The 19,049-nt window shown below is 39.0% G+C and overlaps 2 protein-coding genes and 1 long non-coding RNA gene across 6 annotated transcripts in view; 2 read left to right on the top strand and 1 right to left on the bottom strand.

The window, feature by feature from the left end:
• Window positions 1-18,800, bottom strand: part of kcnk2b (potassium channel, subfamily K, member 2b) — a 29,875-nt gene extending 11,075 nt beyond the window's left edge. Inside the window, 4 exon segments of one of the 4 annotated variants that reach the window (NM_001037398.2) lie at window positions 2,117-2,277; window positions 4,403-4,520; window positions 16,139-16,449; window positions 18,661-18,800. In NM_001037398.2, coding sequence (NP_001032475.1) covers window positions 2,117-2,277; window positions 4,403-4,520; window positions 16,139-16,327 — 468 coding nt within the window. In that variant the 5' untranslated portion in view covers window positions 16,328-16,449; window positions 18,661-18,800. 4 annotated transcript variants of the gene reach the window in all.
• LOC141379504 (uncharacterized) lies at window positions 7,420-8,021 on the top strand. Its single transcript, XR_012396281.1, has 2 exons — window positions 7,420-7,590; window positions 7,992-8,021. It is a non-coding gene; the product is annotated as an uncharacterized lncRNA (long non-coding RNA).
• LOC141379503 (uncharacterized) lies at window positions 8,224-15,427 on the top strand. The gene is made up of 2 exons (XM_073933909.1): window positions 8,224-14,998; window positions 15,400-15,427. Exon 1 carries the CDS (start codon window positions 8,340-8,342, stop codon window positions 9,720-9,722), a length of 1,383 nt encoding a protein of 460 aa, XP_073790010.1. The 5' UTR covers window positions 8,224-8,339; the 3' UTR covers window positions 9,723-14,998; window positions 15,400-15,427.
• Window positions 18,801-19,049: the final 249 nt, after the last annotated feature.

Below are 19,049 nucleotides of genomic sequence, written 5' to 3'. Positions count from 1 at the left end.
ACAGGAAAATTAGAGGGAATAATTAAAATGTCGTCTTTATTATTTTTAAATAAACAGGAGATTCAGGCTGAAGAGGTGGAGACATGTGACCCGAACAGACCTAATGAAATCGGTTGAGTGGAAATGTTTGATCAGCAAGCGTCCAGAGCCCCGGTGAACCTGTGCTGCTTCTGAGCTAATACAGAAGCGCTGAATGTGACCGCTCTGAAGGGCAGTGCTAAGAGTGGACAGAGCACGGATGAAAAACTGGAGCGGTCTGCAGTGCTGAGAACATGATGTGACATACAGCCACTCATGCACTTTACGAATCTTCCAAAGAACTGGAGAAAAGAGTTCACCGGGTGATGAATATTGTTTACCCGTCTCTCCAAGCACATTTGTTTATTGATCCACGCATTAATATCGGTGTCAGATGTGTTCAACTATTACAGCATATGTTTAACACAGCGAAAGCCCTTCCAGCTGAAACCCAGTACCGGGAAACACCCATACACACTCATTCACACACACTCATACAATACAGCCAATTTAGTTGATCAGTTCCCCTATAGCGCATGTGTTTGGACTGTGGGGAGCACCCAGAGGAAACCCACGCCATCACGGGGAGAACATGCAAACTCCATACAAACTCCACATGCCCAGCAGGACTCAAACCTGCCACCTTCTTGCTGTGAGGCAACAGTGTGCTGACCACTGAGCCAACATACCACCTGATTCGTTTTTTAAAACCCTGTCCATGAAAGAGCTGTGCCATTTGGCCTGTGTGAGCTGTCACAGAAACTAAAGCGTTTGTCTGATTATCAGAGCAAGATTGTGCATAAAATATGCTAAATTAATACTTAACGGACAGCTATGATTTCGGCGAGGCAGTGGCGCAGTAGGTAGTGCTGTCGCCTCACAGCAAGAAGGTCGCTGGCTCGAACCTCAGCTCAGTTGGCGTTTCTGTGTGGAGTTTGCATGTTCTCCCTGCCTTCGAGTGGGTTTCCTCTGGGTGCTCCGGTTTCCCCCACAGTCCAAACACATGCGGTACAGGTGAATTGGGTTGGCTAAATTGTGTGTAAATAGTGTGTGTGAATGTGTGTGTAGATGTTTCCCAGAGATGGGTTGCAGCTGGAAGGGCATCCGCTGCGTAAAAACTTGCTGGATAAGTTGGCGGTTCATTCCGCTGTGGCGACTCCGGATTAATAAAGGGACTAAGCCGACAAGAAAATGAATGAATGAATGAATGAGCTATGATTTCTTCAGAACAGAGCATGACATATGCTCTTAATATAATATGCTTTTACACTTTCATCGTCTTTTAGTGTTCAGTTTTGAGCATATATAATTAAGAGATTAAGCCAAAAAGACAATGAATGAATGATGAATGAATGAAGGTTTAAGTAGGGGTTTGGTTTAAAGGTTTCTTGGCTATATTTTGTTGTATAGTCTGGTGTATCATGGTATATATATATATATATATTTTTTTTTTCCTTATTTATTTATTTTTCTTTATTATAATTTGTGATGTAATATTATAGTTTATTTATGTATTTATATATTTTTTTGTAATTTGATTTATAATATCAAAGCTATAGACTATATGTGAATGTGTATTCATGTGTATGTATATGTACATATGAACGATTGTGTATGTATACATATGCATGTATGTATATGTTGGCATATATGCGAGAGGAGATCATGTGATCCGGAAGTGTATAAAAAGAAGCACCTGATTGTGATAAACATTGTCTGATGAAGAGCCGGCGGCTCGAAACGTTACACGCTCTGTGTCAGCCTTTTTAATTTACTAAATTTGTATTTTTGGAGCCTTGGTGTTGCCGCCTTTGATTTACATTCAGTTTTGAGCATATAAAAGACCTGCAGAGTTACAAAGCACATATCTTTTCTACTTTAAACCTTGTTTTTTCAGTATAGTGTTTATACTGTACGTTTTTTTGGTTATTGATAAGAGGACATACTTAATTTGTCAACTTAGAAACAATAATAATAAAACAAATGCAAGTTCTGTTGTAAATCATAATAATGGTAAAGGTTTTATTCAGGCTTTCAAACATAGCCTTAATAATAGTAGTAGAAATGTTAATAATTATGAAAAAGAGCTTTAACTCACATCAATCATACCCTCCACTTTGGCAATTGCCTTTCCAAAGATGGTTCCGAGCTGGTCTCCCACTCCTGCCAGCAAGAATCCGAACAGAGGAATTCCCAGCAGAGCATAAATAATACAGAAGATGCGTCCGACTTCAGTGTGTGGCGAGATATTCCCAAATCCTGGAGGGAATAAAGGTAACAAAACATGTATTTATCCAAACAGGTGAGACACATCCACAGGGAATCGGGAGAGTATTGACAGCGCTTCACTTTTTCCACATTTGTTTATGTTACAGTCTTATTCCAAAATGGATTAAACTGACTTATTTCCTCAACATTCTACACACTATCCCCCATAATGACAAGGGCTTTTTGAATTTTTTGCAGATTTATTAAGAATAAAACTGCTGATAAATCACATGTATTCACAGGCTTTGGCGTGAAGCTCTACATGGAGCTCAGGTTCATTCTGTCCCCACTGGTCATTCTGCAAATGCTTCACTGGAGTTCACCTGTGCTCAATTCAGCTGATGGACATGATATGAAAAGGCTACACCTGTCTATATAAGGTCCCAGGGTTGACAGTGCATGTCAAAGCACAAACCAAGCATGAGGACAAAGGAATTGTCTGTAGACCTCAGAGACAGGATTGTCTGAAGGCACAAGGCTGGGGAAGGTTACAGAAACATTTCTGCTGCTCTGAAAGTTCAATGAGCACAGTGGCCTCCATCATACGCAAGTGGAAGATGTTTAACCAGCAGGACTCTTCCTAGAGCTGGCCGGCCATCTAAGCTGAGTGATCAGGGGGAGAAGGGCCTTGGGTGATCAATAACCCGATGGTCACTCTGTCTGAGCTCCAGCGCTCTTCTGTGGAGAGAGGAGAACCTTACAGAAGGACAACCATCTGTGCAGCAATCCACCAATCAGGCATCTGTATGGTAGAGCGGCCAGACGGAAGACACTCCCCGCCTGGAGTTTACCATCTGAAGGACTCTCAGAGCATCAGAAACTAAACTCTCTGCTCTGATGAGACTCAAACTGAACTGTTTGGAGTGAACGCCAGGCGTTACGTGTGGAGAACAGCAGGCAGCGCTCATCATCAGGCTAACAGCATCCCTACAGTGAAGCATGGTGGTGTTGGCATCATGCTGTGGGGATGTGTTTCAGCAGCAGGAACTGCAAGACTAGTCAGGATAGAGGGAAAGATGAATCCAGCAATGCACAGAGACATCCTGAATGAAGACCTGCACAAGAGTGCTCTCCACCTCAGACTGGGGCGACGCTTCATCTTCCAGCAGGACCCAAAGCACATCGCCAAAATATCAATGGAGCTGCACAACAACAACTGGGTGAATGTCTTTGAGTGGCCCACCCAGAGCCCAGACCTAAATCCTATTGAACATCTCTGGAGAGATCTGAAAATGGCCGTCGCTTCCCATCCAACCTGATGGAGCTTGAGAGGTCCTGCAAAGAGGAATGGGCAAGCAGACAGGTGGTCCAAGCTTGTGGCATCATATTCAAAGAGACTTGAGGCTGTAACCGCTGCTAAAGGGGCATCAACTCTTTATCCACATTGATTGTGTGTAGAATGTTGAGGAAATCAATCAATTTAATCAATTTTGGAATAAAACTGTAGCATAAACAAATGTGGAAAAAGTGAAGCACTGTGAACACTTTCCGGATGCACCGTATGTTCACTAAAGCATGTTTCTTAAATTTCTACAAACACATTATGGAATTTTTTGGATTACAAGTGTCAACAACTTACACACAGCAGCTTTAGTTATCTGGCAAACCCTAATTAACTTGCATCAAACATTCTAGTTGAGCCATTTTTTTAAGCTACTATCAATAAGACTCCAGCTGGCTGCCGCAGGAGCAGTGACCTGAGCTGCAGGAAAGTGTCTCAGATGAAGCAAATTCAACCCAATTTCATCATACACTGCACAGTAACATGTCTAGAACAGAATAAAAGCAGATCTAGTGAGCAAAAGCACCTGAAGAAGACACAGAATCAGCAAGGAGGAAGGAATGTTCTGAATATAATGGTGAGTGCTGTATGTCAAGTGAAGTGAGCGTAGCCTGCATTAAGCCTTCTGTAGGTGATACACGTTTACCTCTCCTGACCTAAAGGTAACTTTTATAAATGTTATGGGTTTGACCGTTACGCAGTTTGACTGTTAACTTACACCACATTCGCTTCAAAATACTCAGAGTTTATATAGAAACTGTTGGGTTTACTAGAGTAGAGTTTAACATGTATGTTCAGAGCGGTCAATGATTGCAAGTGGGCTTGCTATAATACCTATAGTTGTAATAACCGTTCCAGAGAAGAAGAAGGAGTTGCTAAGGTCCCACAAACTGCTTTGATTGGACGAGTTTCCTGAAGGGTTAACTCCTGCCCGCAATGCTGACACCACCTGCTGTAATAAGACAAAACCATTTGTATAATTACATGTAAACCAAAATGATTCATATCATATTCATATCTAATTGACAACATTTGAGTTTATTGGAGGAACAACTGTAGAATAGTGTTGAAGGAAAAGCTCAAACACACTGCTTCCTTGTGTGACAACATGGGGGAATCAACAAGACAGAATCAACAACAAAGCCAGATTACCATTAGCTGAATGACACTGGGAATAGACTGATGTTTGGAGACATGTGCTGTGCTCTGATGGAGCTAAGATTGAACTGTTTGGCCATAATGAGCAGCGTTACATTTGGAGGACAAAGGGGAAAGCGCACAAGCATAGAAACACCATCCCAACTGTGAAGTATGGGGGCGGCAGCATCATGTTGTGGGGCTGTTTTGCTGCAGGAGGGACTGGTCCACTTCACAGCATAGATGGCATCATGAAGACAGAACATTATGGAGAAATACTGAAGCAACATCTCAATGCATCAGCCAGGACATTACAACTTGGCCACAGATGGGTCTTCCAAACAGACCATGACCCTAAGCATACTGCCAAATGAGCTCAAATGTGCTTTATGGACAACAGAGTGAATGTTTTGGAGTGGCCATCACAAAGCCCTGATCTCAATCCTATAGAAAATGTGTGGGCAGAGTTGAAAAAGCTTGTGCGAGCAAGACAAATCTGACTCAGTCACAGCAATTCTGTCAGGAGGAATGAGCCAAAACTCCTGCAAACTATTGTGAGAAGCTTGTGGAAGGAGACCCAAAACACTTGACCAAAGTTATACAGTTTAAAAGCAAAAATAAAAACATACCAAGATAATGTGTGTAAACTTTTGACCGTCTAGAAATTAATAAAAACTCTCTCATTATTCTGGCATTTAGCAAATGTAAATCCTTTAGGTAATCCTAACAGACCTAAAAAGTAAACGTTTAGTATGAATTACCATCAGACATTTTTAAAATGGTTACGTTTCTTTTGTTAGAGTGCATGTAAACTGGTTTCAACTGTAAGTAGTAGATTTCTCAAGCACTACCCATCTGTGACTGGTCGTCTCACACTGAAATCAAGCCAATGGCTGAGCAGCAGGTTCGTATGCTACACCGCTGAGCTCAAACTAATACAGCAATATTGTGAAAGTATCACAGAATGTTTCTAAACTCACACATTCTCACATACAAGAACAGCCATCACAGATAAATGATTTGCGGTTGAACTGCACAGTTCATCCATTATACAGTGAAGGTTTATCATTTGGACGTTGCACAAGCTCTGTTACTGTTTAAAGCATTCACGAGTGAAAGAAACAAGAACATCTGTAGCTTTAACAGAGTCATTGTAATTATTTTCCACACTGACCGGTCATTCCTCAGCTCCTGAATACATTTAGACTCCCTTTAGTATCTGTTTAATAATATAAACAGATACTAAAGGGTATCTGTTTATATTATTATTAGTAGTATCTTATCTTTAATAAGAACTAGTATCTGTTTAATAAGTACTAGTATCTAATGAATAAGAACGGGTATCTGTTTAATAAGAACTAGTATCTGTTTAATAAGTACTAGTATCTGTTTAATAAGAACTAGTATCTGTTTAATAAGTACTAGTATCTGTTTAATAAGAACTAGTATCTGTTTAATAAGTACTAGTATCTGTTTAATAAGTACTAGTATCTGTTTAATAAGTACTAGTATCCGTTTAATAAGAACTAGTATCTGTTTAATAAGAACTAGTATCTATTTAATAAGTACTAGTATCTAATAAATAAGAACTAGTATCTGTTTAATAAGTACTAGTATCTGTTTAATAAGTACTAGTATCCGTTTAATAAGAACTAGTATCTGTTTAATAAGAACTAGTATCTATTTAATAAGTACTAGTATCTAATAAATAAGAACTAGTATCTGTTTAATAAGTACTAGTATCTGTTTAATAAGAACTAGTATCTGTTTAATAAGAACTAGTATCTGTTTAATAAGTACTAGTATCTGTTTAATAAGTACTAGTATCTGTTTAATAAGAACTAGTATCTGTTTAATAAGAACTAGTATCTATTTAATAAGTACTAGTATCTAATAAATAAGAACTAGTATCTGTTTAATAAGTACTAGTATCCGTTTAATAAGAACTAGTATCTGTTTAATAAGAACTAGTATCTGTTTAATAAGTACTAGTATCTATTTAATAAGTACTAGTATCTATTTAATAAGTACTAGTATCTAATAAATAAGAACTAGTATCTGTTTAATAAGTACTAGTATCCGTTTAATAAGAACTAGTATCTGTTTAATAAGAACTAGTATCTGTTTAATAAGTACTAGTATCCGTTTAATAAGAACTAGTATCTGTTTAATAAGAACTAGTATCTATTTAATAAGTACTAGTATCTAATAAATAAGAACTAGTATCTGTTTAATAAGAACTAGTATCTGTTTAATAAGTACTAGTATCTGTTTAATAAGAACTAGTATCTGTTTAATAAGTACTAGTATCTGTTTAATAAGAACTAGTATCTGTTTAATAAGTACTAGTATCTATTTAATAAGTACTAGTATCTATTTAATAAGTACTAGTATCTAATAAATAAGAACTAGTATCTGTTTAATAAGTACTAGTATCTGTTTAATAAGTACTAGTATCCGTTTAATAAGAACTAGTATCTGTTTAATAAGAACTAGTATCTGTTTAATAAGAACTAGTATCTGTTTAATAAGTACTAGTATCTGTTTAATAAGTACTAGTATCTATTTAATAAGTACTAGTATCTATTTAATAAGTACTAGTGTAACGGAGTTAAAATAAGGGTTAAATTCATGGTTCAATTGGGAACACTTACCATTGGTTTTTACCTGCAATAGCGTCCATCACAGTAGGGGGCGTTGCTACGTAATTCACCAGCAGTTCTGAGAAGCCTCTCTGCTGGTAAGCTGCTTTGGTGATCGCTGGTTAATGAGTTATTAATTATCAGGCATTTGTGAAACGTTTAAACTCTGTTTATTCCAGTTTAAGACACTGATATCACCAGAGCTGCAAACCAACTAAATCTTTGGTGCTGTGTTTGTCCCAGGTATGTTTAACTACTATTTTGTGATGTTCTGTGTTAGCCGTAGCACATATGCTACATATTTCACGTGCTAGAATTATGTGTTTTGCTGTTTATGAGTATTTATTCTGTTCTGTTGTTCCTTTTCTTAAAAAAGTGTTGATTATTGGTCACATAAGCTTACTGTTTATTTTCACTAAAGTTTACTGTATTGAAATAATGATTTGGATGAGAGATGAATAGAGGCAGTTTTATTTAATTTTCATGTATGTTTTATTTACATTTATAACCACTATACATCACAATGTATAAGTTTAGCCAAAATGTAATGTACCAGCAGTTCTGAGAAGCCTCTCTGCTGTTTAAGACACTGATATCACCAGAGCTGCAAACCAACTAAATCTTTGGTGCTGTGTTTGTCCCAGGACAATAAAAGAAGTTTAAGTGACCACACCTACCTGACTTGCAGTATTCTTCAGCATCCCAGCGCCTACACACAGTCACATTGGTGCCGTGACTCGTTGTTTCTTCAATCAACATGGCGTCTGAAGCGGCCGAGGATTCACCCTAAAGTTTCATTTGGAGTCAGGTGGACTGTTTTGCTCAAGAACTGTGATCATTTATTTGAAAAGTCGAAATTTTATTCACTCAGTGACTGCATTTATCAGATTTTACTATTAAGGACAGTTTTTCTTTTTTTATCAGCTGCATATTTGTGGATTTTGATGTTTTTCTATTGATTTTGGGTTAAGATTTTTGATCAGTCATTCACAATGAGCAATATTGATGGTTTTCATACACCTGTATGTCGAAGTAAAGGTAGAGGATGGGGTTTGTTAAAAGTGCCACAGTCTTTACAGGTCAGTGAGCCTAATGTACAGCACAATGCACATGCAAATACAGAAAATGATTTACCAAATTTAGATATGTTGGATTGTGAGGGCCTACCTAATAGTCATGTGTCAAATGCTTCAATGGAGCAACAGGGCGTGTTTTCATCTACCCCATTTCCTAACTCACAGCCTCCGAATGTAGTTGCAGCAATGTCTGACATAATTAGTCAAGTTGGTCAGCAAATTGCTGATAGTATAGTGACTAGATTAAACCAAACACATTCAGTTGAGACACAGCCAGTGATTGATTCCCCAAAACATGTGACTACAGAGAATACGAGCTCACAAATGCTGGACTTGTTACAAAGCCAGATGTCTTTTTCCAGAAATGTGAAAGAACCTCCAAGCTTCAGAGGTGAAATGTCTGACACTGTTGACTTAAATGAGTGGATAGATATCGTCAGGGACTACATTAAGCGGAACAATCTGAGGAAAGAACAGCAAGCTGAGGAGATTATGGTTCATCTGAGAGGCAAAGCAAGAGATGTGGTTAAGTTTGGAATAAGGAACAGCGATGTAAACATTATGCATAACCCTGATGCAATCTTTAGTATTCTCAGGAAACATTTTGAAGCTGCTCCCTGCTCTCCTCTACCGCTGGCAGATTTCTATACCACACTGCCTGGACCAGATGAGGGTGCTTATGAGTACTGGTTGAGGTTAAACCGTGCAGTTGATGTTGCTGCTGATCGCCTAAAGGAACAGGGAAAAGTGCTGGATTGTCCAGGAACTGAGGTAACACGCATGTTCATTAGACATTGTCCTTGTAAAGAGCTTGCCATCACTTTTCGATCTAAAACGATGGATCAATGGACTGTACAAGAAGTTCATAATATTCTTAATGAATATCACTCTGAAACCAGTCTTGTCGCTGCAGTCAGAAATACAGCATCCATTAAAATTCCTGTTAACAGAACTGAAGTGGAACTCCCAACAGCAGCACTTCCACCTACCTCTAATGTTCAGCAGTCCAGTTCCTTGGAAGTTTCTGCATTAGAGCGAGTCATGAATTTACTGGAAAAAGTCCTGTTGAAAGAAGCCAACAGCAATGAGCCAAGTCGACGATCAAAGCCAAATGTGAGTTTACCCCGAATAAAAGGTTTAAATGATCTACCATGCACTGTCTGTTTAAGTCCTGATCACTCCGGCCTCACACACTGTCGGGAAAAAAAGCTGTGTTTTCAGTGTCACTCACCTGACCATTCCCGCCTTGGTTGTCCTGAGAGAGTAAAATCTCTGTCATCTCATGGGCCGGGAAACTAGCAGATCTACACTCAGGGGAGGATGGTGTAGATCATAAAAACATTCCTCCCAATCAGTGTTGTATGAGTGACCCGGTCTCAGTTTATAATCTTACTAATTCTGTTGAGCCTGCAGGAAAAATTATCATTTATCAGAACACGCATAAAGTACAGAAAATTGATAGTCTGTTTTACACACCTGCTACGATATGGAGTGACCTTCAACTGAAAGCTATGATTGACAGTGGCTCCATGGCATGTACACTGAGCGAAACTGCTGAACGTCAGCTGTTGCAGCACAAACCCAACTTACAAAAACTCCCTACCAACGATGTTGTCATTATCGGTTGTGGCGGACAACGTGTCATCCCAAAAGCAATGTATGAACTTGAACTTACAGTTTATGCCTGTACAATGGTTGTTCCAGTTTTAGTTGTCCCAGGCCAAACTGATGATTTAATTCTGGGTAGCAATGCTATCAAATGGCTAATTCAAAAAATGAAGGAAACAGATGGATACTGGAGACTTGTGTCCAGCCCAACTAACCCTGATGATGCTGAATGTCACCAGTTTCTGTCCCTGCTTTCAAATGTTGAACGCTGGAAAGGAGGAGACATGCCAGACAAGGTGGGCACAGCAAAGTTAAGGGAGAAAATAACTCTACAACCAAATCATGAACATCTGGCTTGGGCTCAGCTTCCTGTATCAACCACTGTTTCTATAGGGAGCACAGTTATCGTTGAACCAACCCTATCTAAATGCCGTCCAAGAAATGTTATCATAGGGAGAGTCATCACACCTATGTGGGGCAGTAGATGGGTGCCATTCAAAATAATTAATCCAACAGAGAAAGTGATCATCCTTAAGAAGAACACTAAAATCGTGGATGTTTTCACTTGTATAGCTGTTGAAGAGTTGTCTGTACCCGAGTCCATTAAGTGCAATGTTCAGTCTGCTGAGAGTCCCATAGTCCATGTGCATTCTAGTGAGGAGAGAAATGCTGTGCTGGATAAGTTGGGATTGAAAGATCTAAATCTGGAAGCTTGTGAAGTATCTGATGAGTGGAAGGACAGACTTCTGAATCTCATTGAGAAATATGAGTCAACATTTTCACGTAGTAAAATGGACTGTGGAGAGGCCACTGACTTTGTCCACAAAATTCATCTGGTCGACGAAAAGCCATTTAGACTCCCTTATCGCCGTGTGGCTCCTTGCTACTATGATAAGCTGCGTACTGTCTTAAGTGAAATGGAATTAAAGGGCATTATAAGGAAGTCTCAGAGTGAATATGCATCTCCACTGGTTTTAGTATGGAAAAAGGATGGTGACCTCCGTATTTGTACTGATTTCAGGTGGCTGAATGCAAAGACCGTAAAGGATGCCCACCCATTACCACACCAGTCGGATGCACTCGCAGCTCTGGGAGGTAATGTTTTCTTTTCTACCATGGACTTGACCTCTGGCTTCTATAATGTTCCTTTGTTTGAAGAACATAAGAAGTACACCGCTTTCTCGTCTCCTTTTGGCCTCCATGAATATAACCGTTTGCCTCAGGGCCTGACTAATAGTCCAGCAACATTCATGAGGATGATGATGTCCATTTTCGGTGATGAAAACTTCTCTAGCCTCCTTTGTTACTTGGACGATTTGATGGTTTTTGCTCCAAATGAGCATATAGCCCTAGACAGACTAGAACTTGTCTTTTCACGCTTGTCTAGGCACAATTTGAAACTAGCGCCTAAAAAGTGCAAGTTCCTAAGAAGGTCCGTAAAATTCTTGGGACACGTCGTCACTGAGGATGGTGTTCAGACTGACTCAGAAAAGGTGAAAGTAATCAGTGATATCCAAACTGTTGATCTTATGGAAGCAGATGGTGTAACTCCTTCTCAAAAGAAAATCAGGTCTTTCTTGGGCATGATTTTATACTATCAGCATTTCATACAGGACTGTTCTGCTAAAGCAAAACCTCTTTTTAATCTCCTATCAAATCAGGCTCAAAATAAAGCTCGCAGGAAGTCTGGACGGTTGAGGAAGTCACTCAACGTAGTTAAGCTTTCACATGAGGATTGGACTAGTGAATGCAACACAGCTTTTGAAACTTTGAAGCAGGACCTACTTCACAGCGTTACTCTTGCACACCCTGATTTCAGCCATCCCTTCATTCTCTCTGTTGACGCTTCATTTGATGGAATAGGAGCTGTGTTGTCCCAAGTGCCACCTGGTGAGAAAATTGCACGTCCAGTTGCTTTTGCAAGTAAAACACTTTCTAAGTCCCAGATAAACTACCCAGCGCATAGACTCGAATTCCTGGCTTTAAAGTGGGCTATTTGCGACAAGTTTAGCCATTGGCTAAAAGGAAGACATTTCACAGCATGGTCCGATAATAACCCTTTGACCTACATTCTAACTAAACCCAGATTGGATGCGTGTGAACAGCGATGGGTGGCAAAGCTTGCTGCATACGAATTCGATCTAAAGTATGTTCCAGGTGCAAAGAACGTTGTAGCAGATGCTTTAAGTAGAGAGCCCTTTGTCAAGTCTTGTGTCAGCCATCGTCTGTTGAAAGAACCATACATTTCTCTTCTGGATGAGGTCAATGGTGTTGTTACTGGTACTGTGCAAGATGCCTTTCGTGTTTCCAACCACTGTCAAAATGTGCTAGCTTGCAACAACGATCAGAATGAAAATGAAATGCAGGATGTGAACAACTATTGCTCTGGATCTTTTGGAGCTGATGAAGTTTCTGCTGCATTAAGTGCATATTCTGGGGATGTGGTTGGTCTTTTACCAGCAGCCAATCCATCGTTACCCCAATTTTCTTCTGAAGACCCATCTGTAACAATCCCACTTTCTAGACTTTCCAACCTCCAAGAGCAGGACAGTATACTTGGAAGAGTCATTAACTATGTTCAGAGAAGTAGGCGTCCCTCAAAGAGAGAAAGGACAATGGAACCTAGATCTGTGACATTCTTGTTGAAGCACTGGAAAAAGCTTAAAATTCGTAATCATGTGCTGTACAGAGTAAAAAGGGATCGGCTAATGAATAGAAAAGTCTTTCAGTATGTTGTACCTGCTTCCTTGAGACTTGACGTTCTGCGTGGCGTTCATGATGCCTCTGGTCACCAGGGGTGTGCGAGAACTCTCTCTCTTGCAGCTGAAAGATTCTTTTGGCCAGGGATGAGTAAGGATATTAAATCATACGTAAAGAACTGTCAAAGATGTATTGTCGGGAAAACTCCAGAGCCAGATGCTCGTGCACCTCTTGAGCGAATTCGAACCTCTGAGCCTATGGAACTGGTTTGTATTGACTTTTGGAGTGCTGAACAAACTTCAGGAAAGGCTGTCGATGTCTTAGTTGTGACAGATCATTTCTCAAAAATGGCACACGCCTTCCCGTGTCACAACCAGTCTGCGAAGCAAGTTGCCCGTCGCCTTTGGAATGATTTCTTTTGCGTTTATGGATTCCCAAAGAGAATACATTCGGACCAAGGTGCGAATTTTGAAAGCAAAATGATTAGGAGCCTGCTTGAAATGGCTGGTATCCAAAAATCGCACACCACACCATACCACCCAATTGGTAATGGTTTAGCAGAACGTTTTAATAGAACTCTGGGCAATATGATAAGAGCACTCCCAGTTGAATCCAAGGCAAAGTGGCCGCAACTTCTCCAGACTTTAACCTTCAGCTACAATTGTACTGTACATGAAACGACTGGGTTTGCACCCTTTTATCTCATATTTGGACGTATTCCAAGGCTGCCAATCGACATTATGTTTCAGCATGTCCTTTGTGATGACAGAGTGGTCAGCCATCATGAGTTTGTCACCACACTGAGGAGAGACTTGAGCACAGCTGCTGAAATTGCCCGAAAGCACAGCCTCAGAGAACAGAACCGCCATACCATCCTTTACAATCGGAAGGTCAAAGGTGCACCCTTAGTAGTGGGAGATAGAGTTCTGCTGGCTAATCGTGCATTGAAAGGCATGAAGAAGGTTGCAGACAAATGGGACTCTGTTGTGTACGAAGTGCAGTCAGTGAGACCAGAGATTAATGTATACAGGATTAAGGATTCTCAAACTGGCAGAGAAAAAGTTGTGCACAGGAATCTGTTGCTTCCAGTGAGTTTCCTCTCTTGGGATGTTGATGAAGAGGAGTCTGTTTTGTCAAATCCCACTTGCGCTACTCGTGGCAGTCCTCTAGATCCTGCTCTGATGGAAAATGCCGATTCTGTTTCAAAGACATCAGAATGGTTGTTAAGAATGGATGATTCACAGGAAGATGATGAAAGGGATACCAACTGTGGAGCTTCTGATGTCCACATTGAAATGACTACTTCAGAATGTTCTGAAATTGACCAACACAGTCTTGAACCTGTTCAAAGTACAAAGAACTTACCTGTTACTGAGTCACATGAGTCCTCAAGCTGTGTCAAAGTCCCTGAAAACAGAACTGTTTCTGTCATTTGCAATCAGCCCACTAGCACACACGCAAGCCACATAACCACTCGCTTAGGGAGACCAGTTAGACCTCCTGACAGACTGATTTGTGAAATTGATCAGCAAAGACTTGTAGAGAGTGATCCAAACAGTGTTGCACAAATAGCCTTTCAGGGCTCAAATTTTGTTGATTTGATAAAGAGCATATTTTCTTAGTACAATTGAGTCCAAATGTTCATTTATATTTAAGCCAATTGAGGTGTTGTGAGTTTAATTAAGAAGAGTTTTTTTCTGAGAAGTCTGAGAAGTTTGAAAAAGGCATAAAAAAAAAAAAAGAGCAGATATACATGGGTTACTTTTGGGAGCGTGTAGGCTGCACCTCCTGTAGTCTGTGTTAAGCGTGGGACTTGGTACCATTCCATACTTACACACTTCCTAGGAAGAGATTGACATTCTGACATACTGTAATGTAATGCTCTTACAAGCACATCTTTTTTTTTCTTTCTGCAATCTATGTTGTTCTCTTTCTTACATATACTGTTTATAGCCCAATTTCACAGAATTTAAGGGGGGTGTATGTAACGGAGTTAAAATAAGGGTTAAATTCATGGTTCAATTGGGAACACTTACCATTGGTTTTTACCTGCAATAGCGTCCATCACAGTAGGGGGCGTTGCTACGTAATTCACCAGCAGTTCTGAGAAGCCTCTCTGCTGGTAAGCTGCTTTGGTGATCGCTGGTTAATGAGTTATTAATTATCAGGCATTTGTGAAACGTTTAAACTCTGTTTATTCCAGTTTAAGACACTGATATCACCAGAGCTGCAAACCAACTAAATCTTTGGTGCTGTGTTTGTCCCAGGTATGTTTAACTACTATTTTGTGATGTTCTGTGTTAGCCGTAGCACATATGCTACATATTTCACGTGCTAGAATTATGTGTTTTGCTGTTTATGAGTATTTATTCTGTTCTGTTGTTCCTTTTCTTAAAAAAGTGTTGATTATTGGTCACATAAGCTTACTGTTTATTTTCACTAAAGTTTACTGTATTGAAATAATGATTTGGATGAGAGATGAATAGAGGCAGTTTTATTTAATTTTCATGTATGTTTTATTTACATTTATAACCACTATACATCACAATGTATAAGTTTAGCCAAAATGTAATGTACCAGCAGTTCTGAGAAGCCTCTCTGCTGTTTAAGACACTGATATCACCAGAGCTGCAAACCAACTAAATCTTTGGTGCTGTGTTTGTCCCAGGACAATAAAAGAAGTTTAAGTGACCACACCTACCTGACTTGCAGTATTCTTCAGCATCCCAGCGCCTACACACAGTCACACTAGTATCTAATAAATAAGAACTAGTATCTGTTTAATAAGTACTAGTATCTGTTTAATAAGTACTAGTATCCGTTTAATAAGAACTAGTATCTGTTTAATAAGAACTAGTATCTATTTAATAAGTACTAGTATCTATTTAATAAGTACTAGTATCTAATAAATAAGAACTAGTATCTGTTTAATAAGTACTAGTATCTGTTTAATAAGTACTAGTATCCGTTTAATAAGAACTAGTATCTGTTTAATAAGAACTAGTATCTATTTAATAAGTACTAGTATCTAATAAATAAGAACTAGTATCTGTTTAATAAGAACTAGTATCTGTTTAATAAGAACTAGTATCTATTTAATAAGTACTAGTATCTAATGAATAAGAACGAGTATCTGTTTAATAAGAACTAGTATCTGTTTAATAAGTACTAGTATCTGTTTAATAAGAACTAGTATCTAATGAATGAGTACTAGTATCTAATAAAAATAACGTGTCTAATGAGTAAGCACTAGTATATTTTTTAAAAGCGCTAGTATCTAATGAATAAGCACTAGTAACAGGAAAATAGATACTAGTATGGATTATTGACTAAATGTCAAAACAGCTTGCCATACCCATTATGTGTCCTGTCCAATATTGCGTCTGTGTGCAAGTCTGCTGTTTCACCTTGACTAAGTTTTCCAGGTCTGATGAGTTGACGCAGGGGTGCTGCTCAAGGAACTCCAGTTTTTCCATCAGGATGTTCAGCTTCTGTAACGTCTCATAAGGCTGCTCCAGCTCCTTAAACACAGTTGCTCCGAGGATCAGGTAAAGCACCACCAGCAGGAAGACACTGAGCACGGTCTTCCAGCGCATGACGGTCACTCGAATCTCACAGTCCTCTGGAGGCTTCAGCAGCACCGGCGGAGCCGAGAATGAAAGACGTGGTTTGGAGTTGTGCACGGCTGTTTTGGGATCAAGGAGGTCAGGAGCAGCCACTAAAAGACAGAAAGCATGACGTTAGACCAGGTTATGAATGTGAATATTTGAATGAATGTTTATATTCGCTCACAAAATTAGACACACAAGCATATCTGTAGCCTGCAGCAATCATTTAGTGATGACGTGCTGGATAAGTTGGCGGTTCATTCCACTGTGGCGACCCCGGATTAATAAAAAGACTAAGCCGACAAGAAAATGAATGAATGAATAATAAGTGAAGTTAATACCTTCATGTTTTCCCAACACAAATCGATTGTGTGGAACCCAGCACAGTTCATAGTGTTTCAGCTTAGGGATGGCCAATATGGACGTATGAATAAGGACTATAACACAATATTGTCTGGTATTTATTGCTATAACAGGATAAATGCAGGAATCCTAAAGGTAATTTCAACACCTGCTTAAGACTTTTTAAAGACCTTCTTAGAATATTTTAATTAATTACATCTGGCATCTATTTGGGAGATCATAACAGGTTTATAAGTGAAGACTGGGGCTGGTGGACACGACAATGCAAAACCGCCCAAATTTTAAATAAGTATTTTGAACAAGCAACAAAAAAATAAATAAATTGAGAGCGTGTTAAGAATTTGTTAATGCTTAATTAGCTCTAAAATAATTTATTAATTGACAGTGCTAAAAATAGCATCAGCATTGCAAAAAATCAAAACAAAAAAGAAAGGTTGAGAGGTTGTAGCTGCCAAAGTTTAACTCGCATTATGCAAAATATAAGACACACAAATAAATATAAATAAATATATATATATATATATATATATATATATATATATATATATATATATATATATATATATATATATATATATATATAATTTTTTTTTCAATAATGCAGCTAGTTTTGTCCCTCTTCACAAGAACCAGTGACCAGTTATTAAAATAATGTAAGAGATCATTCACATTTCAGTTTAGGTCACAATTAACTACTGGCTTATTACTAAGATAATAACTGTTCTGTAGTAGTGATTATAAAGTATGATCTTATTCTGCATCTTTAATCCTAAAACTCATTAATAAACAGCTAATTATTAAGCAAGTAGCATTATTTAATAGCTTGTTAATACTTTAAAATGTAACCTAAAGTGTTTACCAAAGTTTTTAAATGAACTATGCTGCACATATAACAAAAACAAATAATAATCTGTGTTCACTATATTGCCAATGCTGTTGCACAATACAAAACAGAGAAATCCCCCAGACCCCCACCCTAGAACATCGCAGCATCACAAGCTCAAAGCATCCGATCAGAGATCCACACATCCACACTACTGCTGCAGGTAATTAACAGTATACCAGCAGATAAGATGTGAAGCATCAGCATCTCCTCGTGATGCGCAACACATTGATAATTGATGATCATTTCAGACGGCTGCCCCGTGGGTTTTCTTCCCCCCACATCATGCACAGCTCTGGGGATTTCATCCAGAGACATGTACCACCGTTTTACGCGGATATTTTAATTTTAATTTACCTTACCATTCAAACACAATACACATCTGACATCTCACACACAGAGAGAGACATAAGAAAACGCATTTGATGTGTGTAAAGCCGGTTGTGTGCTGTGTTTATGTAACTTACTTCTTGTCCTGTGCTCATCGACGCGCGCGTTACCGTGTGCACAAAGCAGTTCGGTTCCATTTCTGCAACTCCATCTCTTCCGTTTCGTGACAGGGCTGTGTTTTTATCTATTGTATGCCGTTTAGTACCTGGCAGCACCTCTCGGAGATGTCCAGCCTACTGAACGAGTGCAAACGGAGGAACCTCCTCTGAATCACAGACCGCAATGACGCAAGAGGGGTTCGTGATCTGTGATGGAGCCAAAGGTTGCAGGTTTTAATAACCTGGCTATCATAGATAACGCTTTTGACTCTTTAACCTCTCCCAGCACACGGCGTAGCAGATCAATAAATCAACTTTTTGATTATTTTCTTAATAATACATCACCATTAATCGATAAATTACACACTCCCATCGTCATAGCCTAATCTAAATGGTCCCAGATATAACCAGGGCTGATCAAGTCTAGAAGAGATCCAGCATATTGGGCATGCGCACATCAATAGCCCATGCATAATTAAGCACATATAATTACATGACTGTGTGGAGTGTGTTTAGGGACGTTTCGACGTTAATAAAACACAACACAATTAATAAATAGCATGAATAAATCTCGTTAATTTACTTACGACTGGAGATGCATCAGTTCCCTGAAGTTCTTAGTGTAATTAAAACGTCTCTGGTCTGTTCACAATCGCTCCAATTCGTGTCTTTTCTTGACAAGATTTAACATGCTAAGCATAAGCACTGGTAGAAGCGAAGTAGAGTTGCCATGGCAACCGGGCCAACATCTATAAGCAGCTGGAGGCGATCTGTGAGCTGTCTCTAGTTAGGCTATATAGCCTACAGCCTGGCATAGAGTGCTCAGCATACATGAGAACACCTCCCTTTGAAAAGGGAAGACAATTGGTTTAGCTGGATTTATATATATATACTTACACATATATATATGTATATATATATATATATATGTGTAAATATGTATATGTATTTACACGGCTATGTATATATATATATA

This window comes from Danio rerio, chromosome 20, assembly GCF_049306965.1.
Source record: "Danio rerio strain Tuebingen ecotype United States chromosome 20, GRCz12tu, whole genome shotgun sequence".
In the NCBI taxonomy this organism is placed as follows: Eukaryota; Metazoa; Chordata; class Actinopteri; order Cypriniformes; family Danionidae; genus Danio; species Danio rerio.
The sequence above is the reverse complement of the archived record's forward strand: the minus strand, read 5'-3'. Positions and strand labels throughout refer to the sequence as shown.